A 21082-nucleotide genomic window follows, 5' to 3' on the forward strand; every position below is an offset into this window, starting at 1 on the left:
CCTCTAAGAATTTATCAACAATTTATCACTTTTAATGTATTGATAATGTTTATTACTATTTATTGGTAATGAGATTGAACATTAGACATTAAATACATTAAATATATTCAGCCTGAAAACCATCAAAAAATATAAACACAAGGCTCAAAAACTCGTACACATTCGCTGAGCTCACTAGATCCTGGGACGTTGACCCCGATGAAATTCAAGTATCGTATGACGTAGTAAACCTCTATCCGACAGTACCTGTAGAGGAAGCTACTAACATAATCGTTCAGATGCTTGAAAACGATCACGACCTACCAAACAGGACAAAGCTAACGGTTGAAGACATCCGAACTTTGATTGAACTTTGTCTATCGAAATGTTACTTCCTGTGGAATGATAAACTGTACCGACTTCAGAATTCGGCACCGATCGGTTTAGCACTAATGGTCGTAATCGCAGAAGCTTTCCTACAATATCATGAACAAAACGCACTTCAAGCAGCCAACGCACACGATCCTCCTGTTGCACCAAAATCCTTCGTTCGTTACGTCGACGATAGCCATGCCCGTTTCCAAACCGTCCATCGAGCTGAAAGTTCCAAGAAATTCTCAACCAACAAAATGAACACACCCAATACACTATGGAAACCGAGGATACAACAAAAAGTTTGAACTTTCTAGACGTGAACGTTCGAAATAACAATGGCCGTTATAAATTGAAAATCCACCGTAAAAATGCGATCATTAACGTGCAAGTTAAACCTAATTCAGCTCATGACCCAAAGGTGTTGAAGAGTATATTCTCTGGATTTCTTAACCGTGCGTACAGAATTTGTGATGACCGATTCCGTCAGGAAGAAATTGATTTCTTAATAAATAACTTTGTCGAGAACGGTTATGATCGTAACACTTTAACCCGTATCGCAAACGATTACGACAGAACCAGGAACCAGACAACCGACAATCGAAATGATCCAGAGCAACTACGAATCGTTAAATTACCTTGGATACCTGGTCTGAGCCCAAAACTGAGGAAATCCTTCCGAAATGCTGGGTACAGAACAGTGTTCAAGAGTGGTTCAAATCTAAAAACTTTGCTAACTTCTAAGAACAAAAGCCGACTACCACCTAACAGTCACCCTGGTGTGTATATGATAGAATGCGAATGTGGTAAAAGATATGTTGGCGAGACCGGGTTAAAGATATCCACACGTGTCAGCCAACACAAAAAGAACGTTGAAGATGAAAAATGGGACATTTCGGGTATAACTAACATTGCTAAAGACTGTACCCAAGGACTTAATTGGAACGGAGCTAGGCTTTTAAAGACTGAAGAGAACAAATTTGATAGAAAAGTGCGAGAAGCATTGGAAATCCAATTCCGTCAGACGGCGCCACATAGTGACCATGGTCTTAATTTAGACGATGGTCAGTATGTGACATCTAGGTTTTGGAAGCCAATGCTCTCGCACATTAGGGAGAAGACACTACATTGACTTTTTTTGACGTCAAAAAAGTCAAGGTAGCGCCTTCAACCGTTTGTATTATTTAGACCTGACGAAGACCTGCACCAAGCAGGTCGAAATATTGTTTACACGAAAAATATATACAGAATGACCATTAAAATATTATTTAAATTATAAATTAGAGGTATAAATAGGAAGCTAAAAAAACATGTCTCACAAAGTCTAGGTGGGGTTTGGGCCATTTTTTCCTGGACAGAGTAAAAAAATTCAAAAGTATATATTGAAAAAAAAAATCCTTAAAGTAATACCTGATAGTCAACTGTCGACCTATCATCTTCATCGTCGCTTCCTTGAGGACGTGGGGGAGGCTTTCTGGCCAATATTTCATCCAGAATTGTTCTCATTGTTGTGGCTAATTATTTATTTCTAAAGAAAAAGAGAAAAGAACATTAATTTAATTCTCAAACGAAAATTAGTAGACAAAGAAGGTTGAATTCGTTGAATTGAAATCGTAAAGTGTGTGTTCAATTATTAAAAATCATGAGCTATAACCAAAACATATAATTTTAAATGCTGCCTTGCAGTTGAGCACTCTTGAGCAGCTTGATATATAATCTGTATAGAAATGCATAATTTAAATTTAGTTAAAGGCTATTGCTATTGCTCTCATGTTATCATTAATAACTTGCTTGTATATAGGTGATTTTCCAAAAAATGGAACAAAATAAGCTGGAATTCAACTGCTCACAGGAATTCACAGATCAATGCTCACGAAGAGAGGTAAGTAAAAATCATAAACAATAATAAATACTATATGCAGGAATAATTAACAATTGAATAAAATAAGTTGGAGTTCAACTGCTTGCACACATTCATTAAGAACTGCTTCACAAGATTTTCTGTGGTTGTTATTTCTTTCATTTCTAGAAAACCCTTAAACCAGTCTTTAATCAACTCTTTTTGGACTGTTTTAGGGAGACACGAGAGAAAAAACTAAAATCCTCTACCATTTTAGAAAATCTTTAAAAAATGAAAAAATTAAAATCTGCTTGAATGAAAACTCATATAAACAGAAAAATCTCTTCTCTTTATCTTGCCATTCTTAATAAAACACACAGTAAATAATTTCTTTGAAAATTGTGAGACACCGCCCCACCGTCCATCACTCCAATTATAATTGATGGTCTTATTATTGTTAACGAAGTATGTAAGCAAAGTGATTGGATTTTCCAGTAATAGAATAGTCAAGGAAGCAGATTATTACATTATTTTCAAACTTTTTGTTTTATCAATTAGAGGATTCAGTTAAATCTCTAGTCCCAAAACATCTCAATTTGGAAAATTCATGTGCAATTTTCACACAGAGACTCGCCTTTTTTCAAAAAGTTTCTCTTGGCTGAATGCCCATGTTCTGAACACTTACAAAGGCGTTTGGGAGGAACAAGCAATTCTTTATCACACTGACTTCGAATAGGGTGTCTTTTAAGACTCAAAAGCATTCTTTGCCCTCCTTGCCTTACACTTACAAGTTGTCGGTTCTCCATGTTGAAGGCTGCATGAAGACTTTCACCTTCTTCCTCACTAAGAAGCCTTAAAGTTTTGTGCTGTTTTACAAAATTGGGCACATCAAAAGAATAGAAATGCATTTTAGACTTTATGTTTTTATCTGGGAACAAAGCAGGATATCTTTTACAAAATTCCTCACACCAAAAAAGAACATCTTTAATTTCATCAACAGTTAAAAATCTCTTGGCAAATAGAAGATTCGTAGGCTTTGCAAAAATGTAAAATATTTCTTCAAATTTAGCTTTTTGAGTGGGATATCCATCCAATACATTGCACAGTACCTGGTAATTTGCTAATCTTTTTTTACACTGGTTTCCCACAAAAACATTCCCATGGTAGGCTTCCCTTTCAACATGCAACTTATCTAATGCTTGTATTAGCTTTTGTTGCAATGGTCCCATGAGTTCCTCTTCTTGAAATTTTTTAGAATTTAACTTGCTCTAAATGTCTTGCTCCTGTGAGGCTAGACTATTAAGTTTGTTTTGAAACAACACTCTTTTTTCTTCAATATGACCAATTCTCTTTTCAGGAGTATTGATTCTTTTACAGGCAAGACATTTATGCTTAATTTTTTTATTTATTTCTTTTTCACAAAGACACTCGCAAAAAATAGGCCCCCAACGGGTGCAGAAATCACATTGGACCCATTCTCTGGTATTGTCATATTTAGATGCAGTAAGTGGTGATTCATATTTCTTAAGGAGTAGAGCGTTTTTCTTTTTTGTATATTTTTTTATATGTTGATCTAAGGTTTCGCAAGTTGGGTCACCTTGAATCAAATCAAATCTGTCTGAGAGATTTTTTAGATCAATTAGACAAGACGATACAGTAATCATTTGTTTTTGAACCTTAATCAAGTCCTTGGAAAGATTCTTTATCTCACGTTTCAGGTTAGCCTTTACTCTCTTTTTTGATGCTACATGCTGATTATTTTTATCATCAAGGACAGAACACTCTTCATCCAGAGTTTCAAAAATTTCTAGAACTATTCCCAGGTTAATTGCGCGCGCAGCGCGTATCTCGTTTGGTAAAATGTGCGCGCGATATAGTAAATTGGTCCCTATATGGCTAAACTTTTTTGAAAATTCAGTGTTTCGAGTATGACTACATGAAACCAAAATCTCGTGTTTCCTCAGATCGCTACGTTTTCGCACTAAATCCTCATATTGCAGCAAAAGAACTCCTATGATTGGTTTGTTTTCCCCGTTTTCCCGCGCGTTTATTTATTTGGACCGGTTGCTATTGCCTACCAACAAAAAACTTTCTCTTCTTGCGTCTTGCCTTGCCAGCACATCAGCTTGCTGTGGATTGGATTGGAATGACATTGATTTGGATCCTCAATTTTCTTCTGCTGGTTCAACAACAAAGAGAGTTATCTACACCTTCTACATGATGATTAAACTGCTGTTGTTGCCAAACTATAGCCTACTCACTAGGAGGGAGGTACCACCTTCGTACAACAACTGTTGCTCGCCTTCTCAATTTTTCTTTGGTTTTTGACAAGAAATGGTTAATTATGAAGTCCGTTTTGTTTCCCTGTTGGTTGGTTGAAAAAAAACAGCAGGATAGACACAATATTTGTCAACTTTTAGAACAAACTAACTGCAATTTGCCTGTATATTAGACTCAAATTGTGGTGGTGACAAGGCAAGTGACTGAATATTTGTGGATAAACCTGAAAAACAAACACTGACTGTCAGCATCAAAGAAGAATCGTTTTGGTGGTTTGTTTCCAAGTTATCCAAGTAAGTAATTAATTGTATAAAATTTGAACCTGGAGCAAAATTGAGTGATTGATGATTGAATTTTACTTGGTGCATCCTTCTTACTACAATAATAATAATGGCACTCATCTGCTGGGAAGTGAAACCTCTTTGTAAGGGAAATTCTATTATAGCGGCCAATTTCCAAATTTTGAAGCGCCGACAACCCGAACGTACATCACGCTCACGGGACATGACCAACAAAGAACGTTAACTTCTGAAAAAGTTGGCTAATCCCATTGAAAAATGCGGGATATTTTTGTCGTGAATTATGGACTTTCCTTTGTATGCGTTCAAAATGTGGAATACTTTTGCCATGAATTTGGAGATTTTCTTCAACGTGCAATTAAAACGTGGAAAACTTTTGTCATGAATTATTTTAACTTTTTTACTCGCATGCGTTTAAAATGGGGAAAACTTTTTTCGTGAACTATGAACTTTTCCTTTGTATGCGTTTAAAATGCGAAAAACTTTTGTCGTGAACTATGAACTTTTCATTTGCATGCGTTTAGAATGGGGAAAACTTTGGTCGTGAACTATGAAATTTTCCTTTGCATGCTTTTAAAACGGGGATCAACTTTTGTCGTTAACTATTAACTTTTCATTTGTATGCGTTTAGAATGGGTAAAACTTTGGTTGTGAACTATTAACTTTTTCTTTGCATGCGTTTAAAATGGGGTCACTTTGGTCAAGAACTATTAACTTTTCCTTCGTATGCGTTTAAAATTGGGAAAACTTTTACCGTGAACTATGAAATTTTCCTTTAAATGCGTTTAAAACGGGGAAAACATTTTTTTCGTGAACTATTAACTTTTTCTTTGCATGCGTTTAAAATGGGGAAAACTTTGGTCGTGAACTAACTTTTCCTTCGCATGCATTTAAAATGGGGAAAACTTTTACCGTGAACTATTAACTTTTCCTTCAAATGCGTTTAAAATGTGGAAAACTTTTGTCGTGAACTATGAACTTTTCCTTTGCATGCGTTTAAAGTGGGAAAAACTTTTGTCGTGAACTATGAACTTTTCATTTGCATGCGTTTAAAATGGGAAAAACTGTTGTCGTGAACGATTAACTTTTCTTTCACATGCGTTTAAAATGTGGAATACTTTTGTTATGAACTTGGAGATTTTCTTCAATGTGTACTCAAAATGTGGAATACTTTTGTCATGAATTTGGAGATTTCTTTCAACGTGCGTTTAAAACTCGGAAAACTTTTGTCGTAAATTATGAACTTTCCTTTACATGCGTTTAAGATGTGGTTTAATACTTTTGTCATGAATATTCGTTTTTTGCATTTTATTATATGCTGACTTGCTGACCAGGACTGACCCATATTCTTCGGAAGGCCTTCCTGTAGAACAACAAATAAAATTTGTCGTGCCTTATTCAAAAAAAAATATATTTTGGAAATATACCTTTTGCTATTTACGATTCATCTTGAATAATTAAAAACTCTAACATTAAAGTTGCACTCTAACAGCTTCAGTTGGAAGCTCTTTGAAAAGTGCAAGTTTTGCTGACTCAGCACTTTTTATGGGATTTGTAAGATCTATAAATGGAATTGGAGACCCCGTTTTAAGTCAAATTTTAGGGTTTTATCACCTATTCAGCCTGAAAACCATCCCAAACCGTAATCTATAGGTACATAGGAAGCTAAAAAACCATGGTTCACAAAGTCCCGTTCAAGGTGGGTTTTTGGCCATTTTTTCCTGGACTAATAGTTTGCAAAAAAAATTCATCTCAGAAATTTTGACATTTTCCTTGGTTTATTGTAAAATTTTCTCCATTTTGTAAAGTAAAGGTGTAAGGTGAAGCATGACGCTACAGATCAAATCTCTGTTTTGACTGGACTCACCAACCTTTATGATTATAAAGGTACAGTCTGTTTATTGTGACTGTAACTCTTTTTAAATTCAAGTTCCCCCTAGAGTGTTTAGGGTTTTCATCTTACTCTGTCTTACTTTGATATACGGCGTTTGTTTGTCATTAAATTTTTGTTTGCAACTTACAAATCGAGGAGGCTCTGGATCGCTTAGCAACTTATAAACATGACATTTACGGCTTGTTTTGTCACTCCTGCCTCCCGCATGTCTTTGCTATGCAAACAGAGTGGAGGGACGTAAGAGTTCTGAAACGCGCGCAACCCCTTTTATATTGATGTGTAATATTGCAGGAACTAAATAAGCCATATCTTCCAAAGGAAAGATCATGGCACCGACTACAGAATTGTGCTCATGACCATTTTTACGTCTGTTTTTTGAATTTCTGTCGTCTTGCAAATTTTCAGAAAAATTTAGGATGTAGTCGTTGTTATCTCTCTTTTCTTTGAAGCTTGAACTGAGGCAATCTTACGACAAATTTTTTGTTCCTCATTATAGCCAAACTCAAAAGTCCCTTGACTTAGACTTCTTAGTATATAAAATAATTTGTCAAATAAGGCCTTACCTTGCTTTTTTTCCCTCCAAGCTTTTGGTATAGTTGATACACGACATCTACCGTGATTTCAGAGATACTCACCAAGGGAAAACTATCAAAGTCTTCCTTCAACCAATCTTGATGAAAACCAATAGCTTGAAGGGCCATTTCAAGACTAGCCTACTTACCAACAAAAATATTCAAACTTTAAAGATTATCATAGCATTTTATAGCATGAAATGAAACAACAGCTGCATAGTACAGCGAAGCAATTTTAAAAGAATCTCTTCATGTTCAGTTTGACGCGATTACACCACACAGGGAAAATCCCGTATGAATTTGAGCCAATCATATGCAATCAACACATCCAAGTAGCCAATCCGTAACAAGGATTTCAAGCGGCCCAATCAACGTTGTTATTTGGGGAAATCCATTTTCAGTTATCGTTTGGGAAATCCCTTACGTTCAAAAATACAAGTATTTCCCGGGGTTTGACACTTAAATTGGAAGGTGTTCCGGGAAACTTGAAAGGCTCTAGTATTCTAATATTCAGCTCAATTTATTCTATATTGTATATATACTAGGAATATTAGTGACTTTTGTACATTTTGAAGCAAAAACGAGCTAAAAATCTCCATACTAGTCTAAATTTAAGCTCCCTCGGCATTTTCATGACCCAAGTTTTGAACATTGTGCTTTAAATATTGAGCCAATCAAAAAAGGTCATTTGGCTTTCCACAAAGACATTGGCTTCTGAGCTAGGACAGAAATCTCAGGCTCGAACTCCCTGTCTGGTTTCCTGCAGATCAAGTTGAAGTTTCGTTCAAGGTGGTCGGACTTGTGTCTTGCAGATTGGTGTTTTTCGAATGTAAAACTTAATTCAAGGAAAGTGTTATATTCAAACGATTTCTTAAAGGTTTGTCTCCTTTTTGTTTGGGTCTATTTCCTTTTCTTGTTCAGCTGCAATCGCAGTTCCAAAACTGTTGTTTTTATGGTTTGTCAGCCATGGCCTCGGCCGCCATTTTGTTTTGTTTTTGTTGACGTCTGTACTCGGCGATTTCATGACCTCTACGAAATCGACGATTTAGCTTGGCCGTAACTGCAGTGTTAAAACATCTTTAAAGCTGCTGCGCCTGCCGCAAGTCTGGGACTCCAGATTGCATTTGTTGAGTTTTTGAGTGGTTTTTGGTGTTTGTGTTTATGTGATTGCTGTTTTGTTTTTCTGCTTGGCTTTTTAAACTTTAAGTTTATTGGTTTGTTTGTTCTTTTTCGCATAAAATTCTCATTTCTTGACAGAATGTTTAATTGGTTTGATTTATATATTTAGAAAATTTCAAAAATAAAATGGAAAAAAATGTATAATTATAAAAATATTAGTCCCTTTTTATGTTTCATCTTTATTTTATTTAGTATTTTCAACACCATCTCTCCTTGAGGTCAGATCTCTGATCTTCACCATATATATCACAAGACAAATCTTACCATTTGCCTTGGACTTGTTCATTCTCGAACCAACCGAAGTGTTCGCTTTTTCCTCTTGTACTGATTGTTCAGGCGTTTCCTTTTTTCTGTGGTGAGTCCGGTGCTGTAGATACAAAAAGTGAGAGTAAAATGCAACTTGAAAAAGTCTTTATTCATTCCCACGCCAGAGAAAGTGATTGCTTTGGAAGACATCTTCTTTTTCTTGGCTGATGTCATTGCAGCTTTCTGACTTTTGCTTTTAGGTGTCAAAGTTGCTCCGTTATCGCAAGAGTGGTGGTGGTGGTGGTAGTAGTGACTCTCCAATTTCATACATTCTTTCACCGGCTAGTTCGAAACGCAGGTCACAGGTCACAGGTCAACAAAGTGCAGACCGGAAAAAAGACAAGAAGATCATAACATATACATAACATAACATCAATACATAACGCATTAAATTACAGAAAAGTAATGTTATTTAGATGTTATAAAATGACAATTGAATAAAATAACAACCTAGTGACACTTACTTACAAAAATAATGACAAAATCATAAAATATGATGCCTAACAAGACAAAAGCACGAAAAATATTTACTATACAAAATGTGATGTGGATGGTGTGAATGGATATAAAACGGCACCAATCGGAAGCTTGTGAGGTCCCAAAAGAGTGGTTTTAGAAGGATGAAACTAATTAATCATTCAATTGTTATTTTAATGACTTAATGACAATTTTTGACAAAAATGTTGACAGAATCACAAAATATCATGTCTTACAAGAGAAAAACACCAAAAATATTTAGCATACCGAATGTGATGATAACAATATGGCTGGATATAAAATTACACCAATCAGAAGCTCGTGAGTTCTCTGAGAAGGTAGTTTTAGAGCGATGAGTTTTATTATATGTAACCATCATATAACATTACAAACACTACAATATGTAATATACCTGTTATACGTATAATATGGTTTTAAATTTTCTGGTCTGCGTTATACACGGCGCAAACTGCGAAAGATCGATAAAAGCACATGGTTAAATTTTGATGTTTGAAATGGTTTTATATGGATGAAATTGCTTGAGAATTATGTTTTTGATAATTCTTTGTGTTTTCCAAACATTTTCCTCTGCAATGACATTGATTAGAGTCAACCTGTCATCACTAACCTGTGACCTCTGACCTGTTGACCTGTGACCTGCGTTTCGAACTAGCCGTTCTTTCACAGTGCGTAAACAGGTATAGCTTTTTCTAACCAAGGATCTCAGGGATTCGAGCAACACTGTCTATGGCTCAACAGTGCGTCACAAACAGCCATATAAACAAAACTCAACATTCTCACAAAAGTTGTCTTTTTGATTTTCCATACATTCGTCTAAAGCGTTCACTTCCACAATAATTTATGTAATTGCAATTTCGTTCAGTCCACAGTCGGCTTCAACATATACACGTGTTTTTATTTACGTGACCGAAGTGCCTACTAAAACAATCCGGGGGTAAGTGGCGAAGTAACACAGCAGATTATTCGTAAAGTAAGGAAATATCTTTGTCATGATTGTCATTGACAATCAAATATAATCTATATATTAATAGTGGTAGTCTGTATGTCGTATTGTCTTTCTTTCTTTCTTTCTTTCTTTCTTTCTTTCTTTCTTTCTTTCTGTCTGTGCTACTTTCGTTTTCGCACGCAATGTTTTTGTTCTTCCAAAAGATGACTTTTATTTTGTTCTTGCTCCACAAATTTGTTTAACGATATTCGCGCTGTTTTATAAATCCGGGGGTAATACTTATTGAAAAATCAAATCTTCTCAATATTCTCCGCAATAATTTAACACCCGTCACTTTGAAAAATGACTTTGATTGGTTCTTAAGAAAACTAAAAAAACATGATAGGGGGTCATTTTGGATTTTATTCCAACGCGTTTTGCTGACCAAATGAACCAAGATGCTGAACATTACAACACCCGTCACAACTGTAGTGATTTTTTTGATGAAATACATAGTTTCATTTTCAACTGGTTTTTGCTGGACTGAAAAATTAACTTTGGCTTGATTAAAAAGTATTTGGAATGGTGGTTTTGGAGAAATGAATCACTGGCATACCATAAATTAACTGTTTCTTCGAGCTGTGTCCAAAGTATGTTATCATTTTTATATCCTAGGTAGCTCATGACAGTGCAGGCCAGATTTGGAAAGTCCTCTCCCCCAAATGAGCCAAGATAATCAAAATGTCCTGGTTGATGATCACGATCAGGGGCCTGTTGATAGGGGTAGAACTGCAGCTGAAAATGTGGGTAGGAGAAGGGAAATGGAAACTCCTCAGGCTCACCAGAGAAGAGAAAGGCGCGCTCAAAGAATGAGAGCTAGGCGTGCTAATGAAAATGAGCAGCAGACTCAACAGCGCAGACAACGTGATTTAGAGCGGGCTAGGAACAGGCTTGCTAACGAAAATGAGCAGCAGACTCAGGAGCGCAGACAACTTGATTTAGAGCGGGCTAGGAACAGGCTTGCTAACGAAAATGAGCAGCAGACTCAGGAGCGCAGACAACTTGATTTAGAGCGGGCTAGGAACAGGCTTGCTAACGAAAATGAGCAGCAGACTCAGGGGCGCAGACAACTTGATTTAGAGCGGGCTAGGAACAGGCTTGTTAACGAAAATGAGCAGCCGACTCAGGAGCGCAGACAACTTTATTTAGAGCGGGTTAGGAATGCGCGTGCTAACGAAAATGAGCAGCAGACTCAGGAGCCAAGACAACTCGAATTAGAGCGAGCTAGGGATAGCCGTGCAAGGTCATAGGCGAAGGAATATTGATGCTCAAAATCAAAGGAATAGGCGCGCAAATGAAAATATTGAGCGAGCACGTCAAATGAGGCAAGCAAATGTAGAGCGAATTAGAAATATTCGTGAAAACGAAAACGAGGTACATATGCACGTAGGCGTAGAGGCGATAATGCCCGACACCGCAGACCAAGGCGCTTGAATTTAACTCACATTGGTAACCCCCTTCCTGATGAACACTATTTAGGAGCTTTTAACCATGTTTGTGAGTTTTGTGGGGCTTTGAAATTTGAAAAAGAAGATGAATTCAAGTGTTGCTCTAAAGGAAAAGTTTCTCTGCCTCATTTAGAACCTTTTCCACCCCAACTTCAACATCTTTTCACTGATGATTCCAATGAGGCCAAGGAGTTTCGAAAAAAAATTCGTATATACAATAACTCTTTTGCTTTTGGGTCTTTATCTGCCAACTTAACAACAAGACCCCTCAAAATATAGAGGGATCAGCATAGGGTCAACAATATGCAAACTTGTGACTAACATTATCTTAAATCGCCTGCAACCGTGGTATGAAGCTCAACTTAGTGATGAGCAAAACGGTTTCAGGAAAGATAGAGGGACGACGGACGGCATTTTTGAACTGAAACGTGTACAGCAAATCACTAACCGAAAGAAGCAGCCCCTCTTCCTACTGTTTGTAGATTTATCTGCAGCATTTGATCACATTCCGAGACATTGGTTATTCGAATCAATCAAAATGCGATTTCCCGATAACAATCTACCACCACTGTTCACCATACTCGAACAACTCTACAAACAGACAACTCTCACTTTCCAGGAATCAAATACCTTTCAAACTACATCAGGAGTCCGCCAAGGAGGCCCAGAGAGCCCGTTCCTCTTTAATCTCTACATCGATTTTGTCATGCGTGTCTTTATGAGTGAAGCCAATGCAGAAAGTATCAACTTCTATAAACATTCATACCGTTTGAATCCAAGAAGTATCTCTAGAGCAAATAGAATATCTATGAGAGAGAACAATTTACGCAATTGGGGGACATCAACATTACCGTGGTGCGGATACGCGGACGATCTCATCCTTTTTCTCATCAGTCAACTAGATTTGCAAAGCTCTATCAACTTTCTAGATCAAACGTTTACTCGATTTGGACTATCAATAAACGCTTTGAAAACCGAATCTATGATACTTAACTGTACCGAACAGGATTACCCAAAATCCATCATCAAATTGAGGAACATTGATATCAAAAACGTCAAAACGTTCAAATATCTCGGAGCTTTCATTCACTTTGAGGAACCGAATACCGGTGACATCGAGATTAATTACCGTATTCAACAGGCGACTAACAAATTCGCAGAAATGACCAACCTTCTTCAAAATTTCAATGTCCATTTGAAAACTCGTATCATCTTCTTAAATAGTTATGTACGTAGTCGCTTAATCTACTCATGCCAAAATTGGAATTTATATTCAAGCCAACTTGAGCGACTAAACGTCACATATCGTCGATTCCTACGTCGAATGATTAGAGGTGGTTTTCGTTTCGTAAATGAGTCTAACAACGATTTCCGTTATCAGGTAACCAACAAAAGACTCCATGAAATATGTGGTACATCAGATTTGTCCAATTTCATTGGAAAACAGCAGCTGGAATATGCTAAACATGTTATTCGTATGACCCACGAGCGTTCCATTAAACTGTTGATGTTCAACGATGATAAGTATACGAAACGTGGAAGACCATTTAAAACTTTGCTAGATCAAGTAACTGATCAAAACTCCCTTACAACAGATGGTCTCTGCAACAGTGCTATGTTGAGAAAATGATTTTCTAATATATTTTTTGTAGTTGTTCTTGCTGATATGATGATCGGTGGGAAGTATCTTGCAATCCAGATCAGCTGATCTGGATTTCTCGATGCTTCCCACCCCTATAGTACTAGTCATAGTATTTTGGTAAAGTTATCAAGGTTTAGTTGACCATTTTGAAAATGCTGCAGAACAAAGAAACTTGAATGCGGGTCATGTTATTGTTTTGCCTTCAACCTTTTCAGGGTCTCCAAGATCCATGCACCAGCTTTACTTGGATGCAATGGCTGTAGTTTCTAAGCATGGAAAGCCAGATGCCTTCTTGACTTTCACGTGTAATCCTAGATGGCGTGAGGTAACTGAGAACTTACTTCCCAATCAGAAAGCGCACGACAGGCCTGATTTACTTACTCGTGTGTTTCGCATGAAGTTATTTGCCATGAAAAAGGAAATAATGGAGGATGGTATTCTTGGAATGGTTGTTGCCCCTGTTGATGTGATTGAGTTCCAAAAGCGTGGTCTTCCCCATGCACATATTTTGATTCATTTTGCAGCTGAATTTAAGTTGAGAAATGCAGATGATATTGACCGCTTGATTTGTGCACAGCTCCCTGATCCAGAAACTGAACCTGAGCTTTACGAGATCATCAAGTCCAACATGATTCATGGACCATGTGGTGCTTTGAGAGATGTGTGACCTAACACATAATAAATTTCTAACCTTCTATGAAAGCAACAGAGAAACACCATTCTTGAGAAGAGAGGTTGCAAAGTCTTCTAATAAATTCCAGACTAGACCCACAAACAACTAAATCTTATACAATTTCTTTTAACAATGATAATACATTGATGGCTTTATCTCCACTAGGAAAGAAGGAGCTTAAACTGAACGCTTCAATCTGAAGTTGCTGGAGAGCTTCGCTAAGAAGCATCATCCCTCTCTTACCCCGGTCATAATTTCCTCCCGATAAGACGGTCAAGACAACACCGGATCCAAAAATTTCATTTTCTGCAAAGACTTTGTCTATCCCTGTTTCTTTGAGATAGACACCACAGCACGCGATTAATACCTTCTCCATGTGGAAGCCACCGAGACCTAAAAAGATATCATCAAATTGTGTAGGATTTAGAAGTTGTAACTCTTTTGCAATCTTGTAAACACCCTCGTCACACCATAGCGGGCCATAATCCTGATCCTTTTGTCTCAAAACATCTTGAAAGTTCCTCATTGCAGTGAAAATTGTGTCATATTCAGTGGCTGGATATGGAATAATCGGTGTAAATGCGACACGTGTAATAGGACCTGCTGGGTTAGTAAGCAAACTGTTAATGGAGACAAATGAAGGGACATTGGCGGGTCCAAAAACTTTAGAGCGGGCTGCACTCCAGATTCGAATATGCTTCTTTGTATCTTGTACAACTCCGTCGTTGAAGTATCCAGTTGTATTGAAATCTGAAGCTATTTCTCCCCTCTTCCCCATGTTGGTTCCTTTTTCCAGTGTTTGACATGGAAGGACATGGTCCAGGGCTTTAACGTTTCTCGAATCAGCAGGCAAACGGGGTCTTGGTTGATCAACTTTGCTTGTTTCGTTAGACGGGTTTTGAAATAAGACGAGCACAGTTTCTCACCCTCATTCATCATCTGACATCCGTAGAGTGCAGACGTGTCAAAAAATTTTGGCGCGTAAAAAGTAGGCGTTTTGTTTCTCGAGCCATTTTTTTACAATGAATGTGACAACAAGAAAGCAGCAAAAGAACATTGAAGAAGTACTTCAAGATATACCTTTATACACTACTACACAAGATTCTCCAACACAAAAAGACACTCAAGACACCTAATCACACCAAGAAAAAGACTGTTCAAACAAAAGACACAGATAAAGACTTTGTGACAAGTCCTGGTGGTGATGTATCTTATTCTTTTTCTCAACCTTATAATCTTCATAAATCATTCGAGGAGGAACCTATGGAGGGGGTTACACTTGAAATGATCTTTTACTAAATGAGGGTTATAAAGTATGACATTGCATCAAAGATAGAGAGTGTAAAAGAAGATATTACAATCAAGCTCCCAAATCAAAACTTGGAGATGAGAAAAGAACTGGACGAACTTAAGCAGGAACTTTCTTCGAAAAGCAAAATTATTGACGATTTGAGAACTGAACTGGATCAAGTTGGGAAAGGAAAGGTTGATTTGGACGACGTTAGCACAGTAGAGAGAGAAAACAGTGAACTTCAAGAATACATAAGAAAAAATAATATCGAAATTGCGGGTATCCCTGACTCTGTGAAACAAAACGAGTTAGAATCGAAAGTGATCGAAATAGCTAAAGTCAACATGCAGCCCAGATTTGGGGGCAACGCCAAACAATCCACGCCCGTCGAGTTCTTATTCTTCAAAAACAAGCTCTCAGAATCATGTCTTTCTCTGACTTTCGGAGTATACCACAGATTTTGACTTATTTACCGGATTCTCCGGCGGCATCCCGCTGTTTACCGTTGTATCTTCTATTATTTTTCCTGTATCTATTGTTTAAAATGAACCGCCGCCGCCGATAATACACGAATACCGACGGAAACCCGCGGACTACCGCAACATAATTATAAGCTCAATCAAAGAGTCTATATCAAAAACCCGCCGCCGCCGGTAATACACAAATACCGACGGAAACCCGCGGACTACCGCAACATAACTCTAAGCTCAATCGAAGAGTCTAAATTCAAAACCCGCCGCCGCCGCCGGTAATACACGAATACCGACGGAAACCCACGGACTACAGCAACATAACTCTAAGCTCAATCGAAGAGTCTAAATTAGGGACCTTACGAATCGACGACGCCGCTATAGAAGACGTCGTGAGAACCAAAGGTTTCGAGCGGCGTCCTTTTAACAACGTCTTCCTTTTATATCTCCCTACGAATTTTTCATCGAGGACTTCTATTTTCCCGCGATAAAAAAAGCCCGCCATTATAATGCGCCATATTTGTTTACATTTTTAGAAAGGTTTTCGTAGAAAACATCCAAAATACTCATTCCAAGAAAAACACAAGTTTTTAACCATTTCCAGGAAAATCAAGTCAATGTTTGCAGAATGCCAGCTTTGAGAGATGTGAGAAATGCTCTGGTACTAAGTTATGCCTTTGACATGATTGATGATTTTGAATTTGCTGCATTGTACGATATCAACCGTTCAAAGAATCCAGACTTTCCATATTGGATTTATGAAGGTTTTGATCTTGACAAATTGACAGACGACCAAAGCAAAGCAGATTTCAGATTTTTCAAAAATGATATTTATATGCTCAAAGAAGCTTTACAAATCCCTGATACTTTCATCTGCAGAAATAGACTTCATGTCGATGGAATCGAAGCTTTATGTATACTTTTAAAAAGATTCTCTTATCCAATTAGATTTGGTGACATGGTCCCTAGATTTGGCAGATCGGAGCCTCAATTATGTATGATAACAGGAGACATTACAAACTTCGTTTATAACATGCATCATCAAAAACTATCGGATTTCAATCAGCAATGGCTTTCTTTCTCCTGCTAATTTACAAAACTTTGCAAATGCTATACATCAGGCTGGTGCACCGTTAGATAATTGCTGGGGTTTTGTTGACGGAACAGTCAGGCCTATATGTAGACCAAATCAATTACAAAGAGTTGTTTACAATGGACACAAACGTGTTCATGCCCTGAAATTTCAATCGATTGCTGCCCCTAATGGCTTGGTAGCAAATCTATTTGGACCTATTGAGGGAAGGAGGCATGATAGTGGAATGCTGGCTGATTCGAACGTATTACCTCGTTTGAGAGACAAATTTGTAGAAGAAATAATCAAATCCCACTTTGCATCTATGGAGACTTGGCTTATCCTTTGAGACCAGAACTACAAAAACCTTTTCAAGGGTTACAACTTACTCAAGATCAAAAAGATTATAACACTGCTATGAGCAAATGCAGAATTGGGGTCGAATGGGTGTTTGGTGAAATTACGAACTATTTTAAATTTATGGACTTCAAGCGAAATTTAAAGATCGGACTTTCCCCTATTGGAAAAATGTATATAGTTTGCACTCTTTTGACAAATGCTAGAACATGCATGTATGGCTCCCAATCTTCCTCATATTTCAGGATAGATCCACCTACTGTATGGGATTATTTTCAGTAATGAAATATGCAATGTATATTATATTTTAAAATAGTTGTGTTTTATTTACAAGGATAAAAACAATGTTGTTTAAAAACAAAAATAAATATTAACTGTTAATTTAATTGCATGGGTTTATACTGTATTTACAAGACTACAAGAATGCAAAACAGGAACTAAGAAGTATTGATATCTTTCACCTATTTTCATGTAGTTTTGATTACAAATACTCAACTTATATCTTCACTTGAATGAATTTTTTCAGCTTTGAAGTTCAAATAAACAAATGGGAACGCAAATACACTTGTAATTATTCTTTTCATCAGTCATTCAATGTCAAATTCCTTCTAGTAGATAGAGACAAATTTTCCTTTAGAACGAAAGAAAACAAGACAAAAAATCTATTTGCCATAGTTTTATTAAAAATAAATAAATTAAAATTAAAAATAAATTTTGATTTTTTAACAAGACAAAAACAAAAAATAACCTGCTTTTTCAAAATGTCAAATACTTACAAATTTCAACGTAGAATCATATAAGCAACATCAACTTCAATATTATAGAGTGATAAAAAATGCATCACCAAACGTCAAGTCATAAAAAGCAACACCAATTTCAATGGAAGTCGTAGAAAGCACAGCCAATTTCAACGTACAAAGTCATAAAAAGGAAACCACCAAATTCAACGTAAAGTCATTAGAAGGACCAACTCATTTATTTGAAGGGTTTTTATTGTTCATTTGTGATAAAGCTTGAATAAGTTGTAAAGAAATTTGGTTTTGTTGTTGTTGATTTGCCTGTATTTGTTTCTGTTGTTCAATTAAAAGTTGTAATTGCTGTTGTTCACGTTCCATAGTCATTTTCTTCATTTCTAGTTCCTTGTCCTTTGTTTCCTTATCGGTTTCAAGTTTTGCCATCAGAAACGAAAATGTCTCAGTACCAGTATTGCGTTTACCTTTAGATGATGATGGGGGCTGCCATCGTCAGCTGCTTTCCTCTTCCTTGTTTCTGCATGTGTTTCCATAGCTGTAGCACGAATTGCTTCAGCATCAGCCTTATATTTGTCTTCCTCTTTCTTCTTGTTGGAGGATGTGGCTTCATGTTTCTCGGATGCTTCTTGCATTTCAGAGCTTATCTCCTCCCATACCTGGTCCATTTCCGTTGGATTTTCCACTGACCCGGATTCAGCTATTTGTTGACGCATTTTTCGTTTGTGGTTGTTTATTGCGATCTTCGTTCTGTCTCGAACTGACTTCTGTGTCACATCGAACTTGACCTCAGTGACCTTGTTTAAGTCTTCTGCAACTGCTGTCCACGCTGAACCGCTATCTCTGGTACCAGGTTTGAAATTATATGGCTTCATGAATAAGAGCTCACGCCCCAACAAAACATCGTGCTTATCATCCCATTTCATGATGCTAAAAATGTGAAAACATATGCCTGATTAATGCTTACATATACAATAATTTGTGTCATTTTACCTTCTTCAGATTGTATATGAATAGCCAGAAAGTTGCACATTTAAATCGAAGAAGTGATATCCAATTTGTTTCCAAATCCAAGAGCAATCAAGGCAAAAGGCATTTATGTTTGTTTTGGTTTGAAATTTGGAAAATTTATGCCCAAAAATATAAAATAATTGGTTAGTTTTTCAAGCAATTATATTTTCTAAATGAAAATTATCAAACTCCAATGGATTCAGCTTAAAACTTACGTTTTTTTTGTCAAAGTTTCATCAGATTTTACTTCAGCCATGTTTCTTCGAAGGACGACGTGAAAAAGACTGTTTTGAAGGAGTTGACCTCACGAGGCCGACTTTTTGCAAAAGGTGATTCCCGGGAACGCATGCGCATAAGGAGCAAAAATGGCGCATACGGCGTCATCTAAAGCGGCGTCGCCGATTCGTAAGGTCCCTATTAAAAACCCGCCGCCGCCGCCGGTAATACCAAGTTTATGTATTTGCACTTTTGAGGACGGTAGAGTGACTGAAGCGATTTGGAAAAACCCGCAATTCCGCCCCGCAAAATCGAGGACGGTAAAAGTGCTGATTTACCGTCGTCCTCAGCTGGTCAGGATCTACTCAAATTAGAACCTTACCGTCTCCGTCGCTGAAAAACACACATACATAAACTCGGTAATACACGAATACCGACGGAAACCCGCGGACTACCGCAACATAATTCCAAGCTCAATCAAAGAGTCTAAATTAAAAACCCGCCGCCGCCGCCGGTAATACACGAATACCGACGGAAACCCGCAGACTACCGCAACATAATTCCAAGCTCAATCAAAGAGTCTAAATTCAAAACCCGCCGCCGCCGCCGGTAATACAAGAATACCGACGGAAACCCGCGGACTACCGCAACATAATTCTAAGCTCAATCAAAGAGTCTAAATTAAAAACCCGCCGCCGCCGCCGGTAATACACGAATACCGGCGGAAACCCGCGGACTACCGCAACATAATTCTAAGCTCAAAAAAGCTATAAATTCAAAATCCTCCGCCGCAGGTAATAGAAGATGTGACTACCGCAACGTTATTTTAGACTCAAAGAAAGTGATAACTGATCGTAAATAGCCATTTAATTTTAAACTCAATTTCGAAAATTTCTCAGTACAGCCTTAGTTTTTAATCTATGATTCTTTAGAGTCTTAAGTCTTAACCACTAGAATAATTTTATTTTTGTTTCCAATTATTAAAAAAAATTTGAAAGCAATTTTCGAAAAATTCCTACTATGCAGAAAAAGTATTACTGTGTTCGTAGTAGATGCAAAAGAAATTTGAAGAAAAAACAGAATGAAATAAGATTTCATGAAATGAAACGAAATATGCTATAGAAATTAAGAATATGTACAGTAATAAGATAATTCACAAGTTATATAATATATTTCATAGGCCTGAAACCAGCATAAGAATACTCAATACAACAAATAAACAGATAAAAATACCCAATAATAAATGCATAAATTCTCGGTGTATTACTATAAAGTATTTAGAAACCAACATTCCCAAAAAACGAAAAAAACATGCTAAGACGAAAAAGCGATCAAAAAATGGGAAAGTTATTAGTTAACAACACATCATAGAAGTTAAAACTATAAGGCGCTAAACTCGCATGGAAACACTCCATACAACAAATTGCAGATTAAAAAATTCCCAATAAATGCATAAAATCTGGTCGATCAACTATATTATATTTAGAAACCAAAACGTCCAAAAACAAGATAAAATTTGTTTAAACGAAAAAGTGACCAAAAATGGAAATATTTAAACAATGTAATCAATTTGGATTAATTCAAATTCAAAAGTTTATACTTTTTGCGTAGAGATTCGCGATCTGGACAATTTTCATCATCGGGGTGAAAACGTTTGAAGTGTTTGGAGGTTGGGGTGATTTTGCCAAACCCAAGTTGTTGAAGCCCACGTACAAATTTGCTGGCGACTTGGGAACCACTGGTGTCGTTGATAATCGGGTAAACTTTATCTTTGGTAATCTTGGTTAACGGGACAGTATCGTGTTGCAATAAACGTTTAGTCACCTTTTGGTACTGCTGAAGATACTCTACAGTTAGATTTTCTGGTTCTGGCAACGGAGTTTTCATAGTTGACATCTGATTGTTCGAATTTGGGTGGGACTAAGCAGAATGCGTTTTGCACGGAACAA

At 37.0% G+C, this 21082-nt stretch overlaps 5 protein-coding genes and 1 pseudogene across 5 annotated transcripts; 5 read left to right on the forward strand and 1 right to left on the reverse strand.

Annotated features, from left to right (window-relative positions):
- The first annotated feature begins 278 nt into the window (after positions 1–278).
- Positions 279–9086, forward strand: LOC136803160 (uncharacterized). Its single transcript, XM_067059905.1, has 4 exons — positions 279–653; positions 773–1415; positions 8608–8633; positions 8922–9086. Exons 1-4 carry the CDS (start codon positions 279–281, stop codon positions 9084–9086), a joined length of 1209 nt encoding a protein of 402 aa, XP_066916006.1.
- A 1927-nt stretch (positions 9087–11013) lies between these two features.
- Positions 11014–11454, forward strand: LOC136803162 (octapeptide-repeat protein T2-like). Its single transcript, XM_067059906.1, has one exon. The coding sequence runs from the start codon at positions 11014–11016 to the stop codon at positions 11452–11454; it is 441 nt and encodes a 146-aa protein (XP_066916007.1).
- Positions 11455–12190: 736 nt separating this feature from the next.
- On the forward strand, positions 12191–13282 carry LOC136803163 (uncharacterized). The gene has a single exon (XM_067059907.1). The coding sequence runs from the start codon at positions 12191–12193 to the stop codon at positions 13280–13282; it is 1092 nt and encodes a 363-aa protein (XP_066916008.1).
- Positions 13283–13523: 241 nt separating this feature from the next.
- LOC136803164 (uncharacterized) lies at positions 13524–13961 on the forward strand. Its single transcript, XM_067059908.1, has one exon. The coding sequence runs from the start codon at positions 13524–13526 to the stop codon at positions 13959–13961; it is 438 nt and encodes a 145-aa protein (XP_066916009.1).
- A 2237-nt stretch (positions 13962–16198) lies between these two features.
- Positions 16199–17485, forward strand: LOC136803166 (uncharacterized; annotated as a pseudogene).
- Positions 17486–17909: 424 nt separating this feature from the next.
- LOC136803167 (uncharacterized) lies at positions 17910–19185 on the reverse strand. The gene is made up of 2 exons (XM_067059909.1): positions 19133–19185; positions 17910–18836 (listed from the first exon to the last, which is right to left on the reverse strand). Exons 1-2 carry the CDS (start codon positions 19171–19173, stop codon positions 18335–18337), a joined length of 543 nt encoding a protein of 180 aa, XP_066916010.1. The 5' UTR covers positions 19174–19185; the 3' UTR covers positions 17910–18334.
- Positions 19186–21082: the final 1897 nt, after the last annotated feature.

This window comes from Clytia hemisphaerica, unplaced genomic scaffold, assembly GCF_902728285.1.
Source record: "Clytia hemisphaerica strain Z4C2 unplaced genomic scaffold, Clytia hemisphaerica genome assembly, whole genome shotgun sequence".
NCBI classification, from domain to species: domain Eukaryota; kingdom Metazoa; phylum Cnidaria; class Hydrozoa; order Leptothecata; family Clytiidae; genus Clytia; species Clytia hemisphaerica.

Excerpts from the sequence above, each read along its gene's own strand:
- LOC136803163 (XM_067059907.1), top strand. The coding sequence starts at position 12,191 with ATGCGATTTCCCGATAACAATCTACCACCACTGTTCACCATACTCGAA.
- LOC136803164 (XM_067059908.1), top strand. The coding sequence starts at position 13,524 with ATGCACCAGCTTTACTTGGATGCAATGGCTGTAGTTTCTAAGCATGGA.
- LOC136803160 (XM_067059905.1), top strand. The coding sequence starts at position 279 with ATGCTTGAAAACGATCACGACCTACCAAACAGGACAAAGCTAACGGTT. Across the intron at positions 1,416-8,607 it reads TGGTCTTAATTTAGACGATG|TATTTTCAACACCATCTCTC; the intron begins GTCAGTATGTGA and ends TATTTTATTTAG. Across the intron at positions 8,634-8,921 it reads CAACACCATCTCTCCTTGAG|GTGTCAAAGTTGCTCCGTTA; the intron begins GTCAGATCTCTG and ends TTTTGCTTTTAG.
- LOC136803162 (XM_067059906.1), top strand. The coding sequence starts at position 11,014 with ATGAGAGCTAGGCGTGCTAATGAAAATGAGCAGCAGACTCAACAGCGC.
- LOC136803167 (XM_067059909.1), bottom strand. The coding sequence starts at position 19,173 with ATGGCTGAAGTAAAATCTGATGAAACTTTGACAAAAAAAAC. Across the intron at positions 18,837-19,132 it reads GAAACTTTGACAAAAAAAAC|CATCATGAAATGGGATGATA; the intron begins GTAAGTTTTAAG and ends TCACATTTTTAG.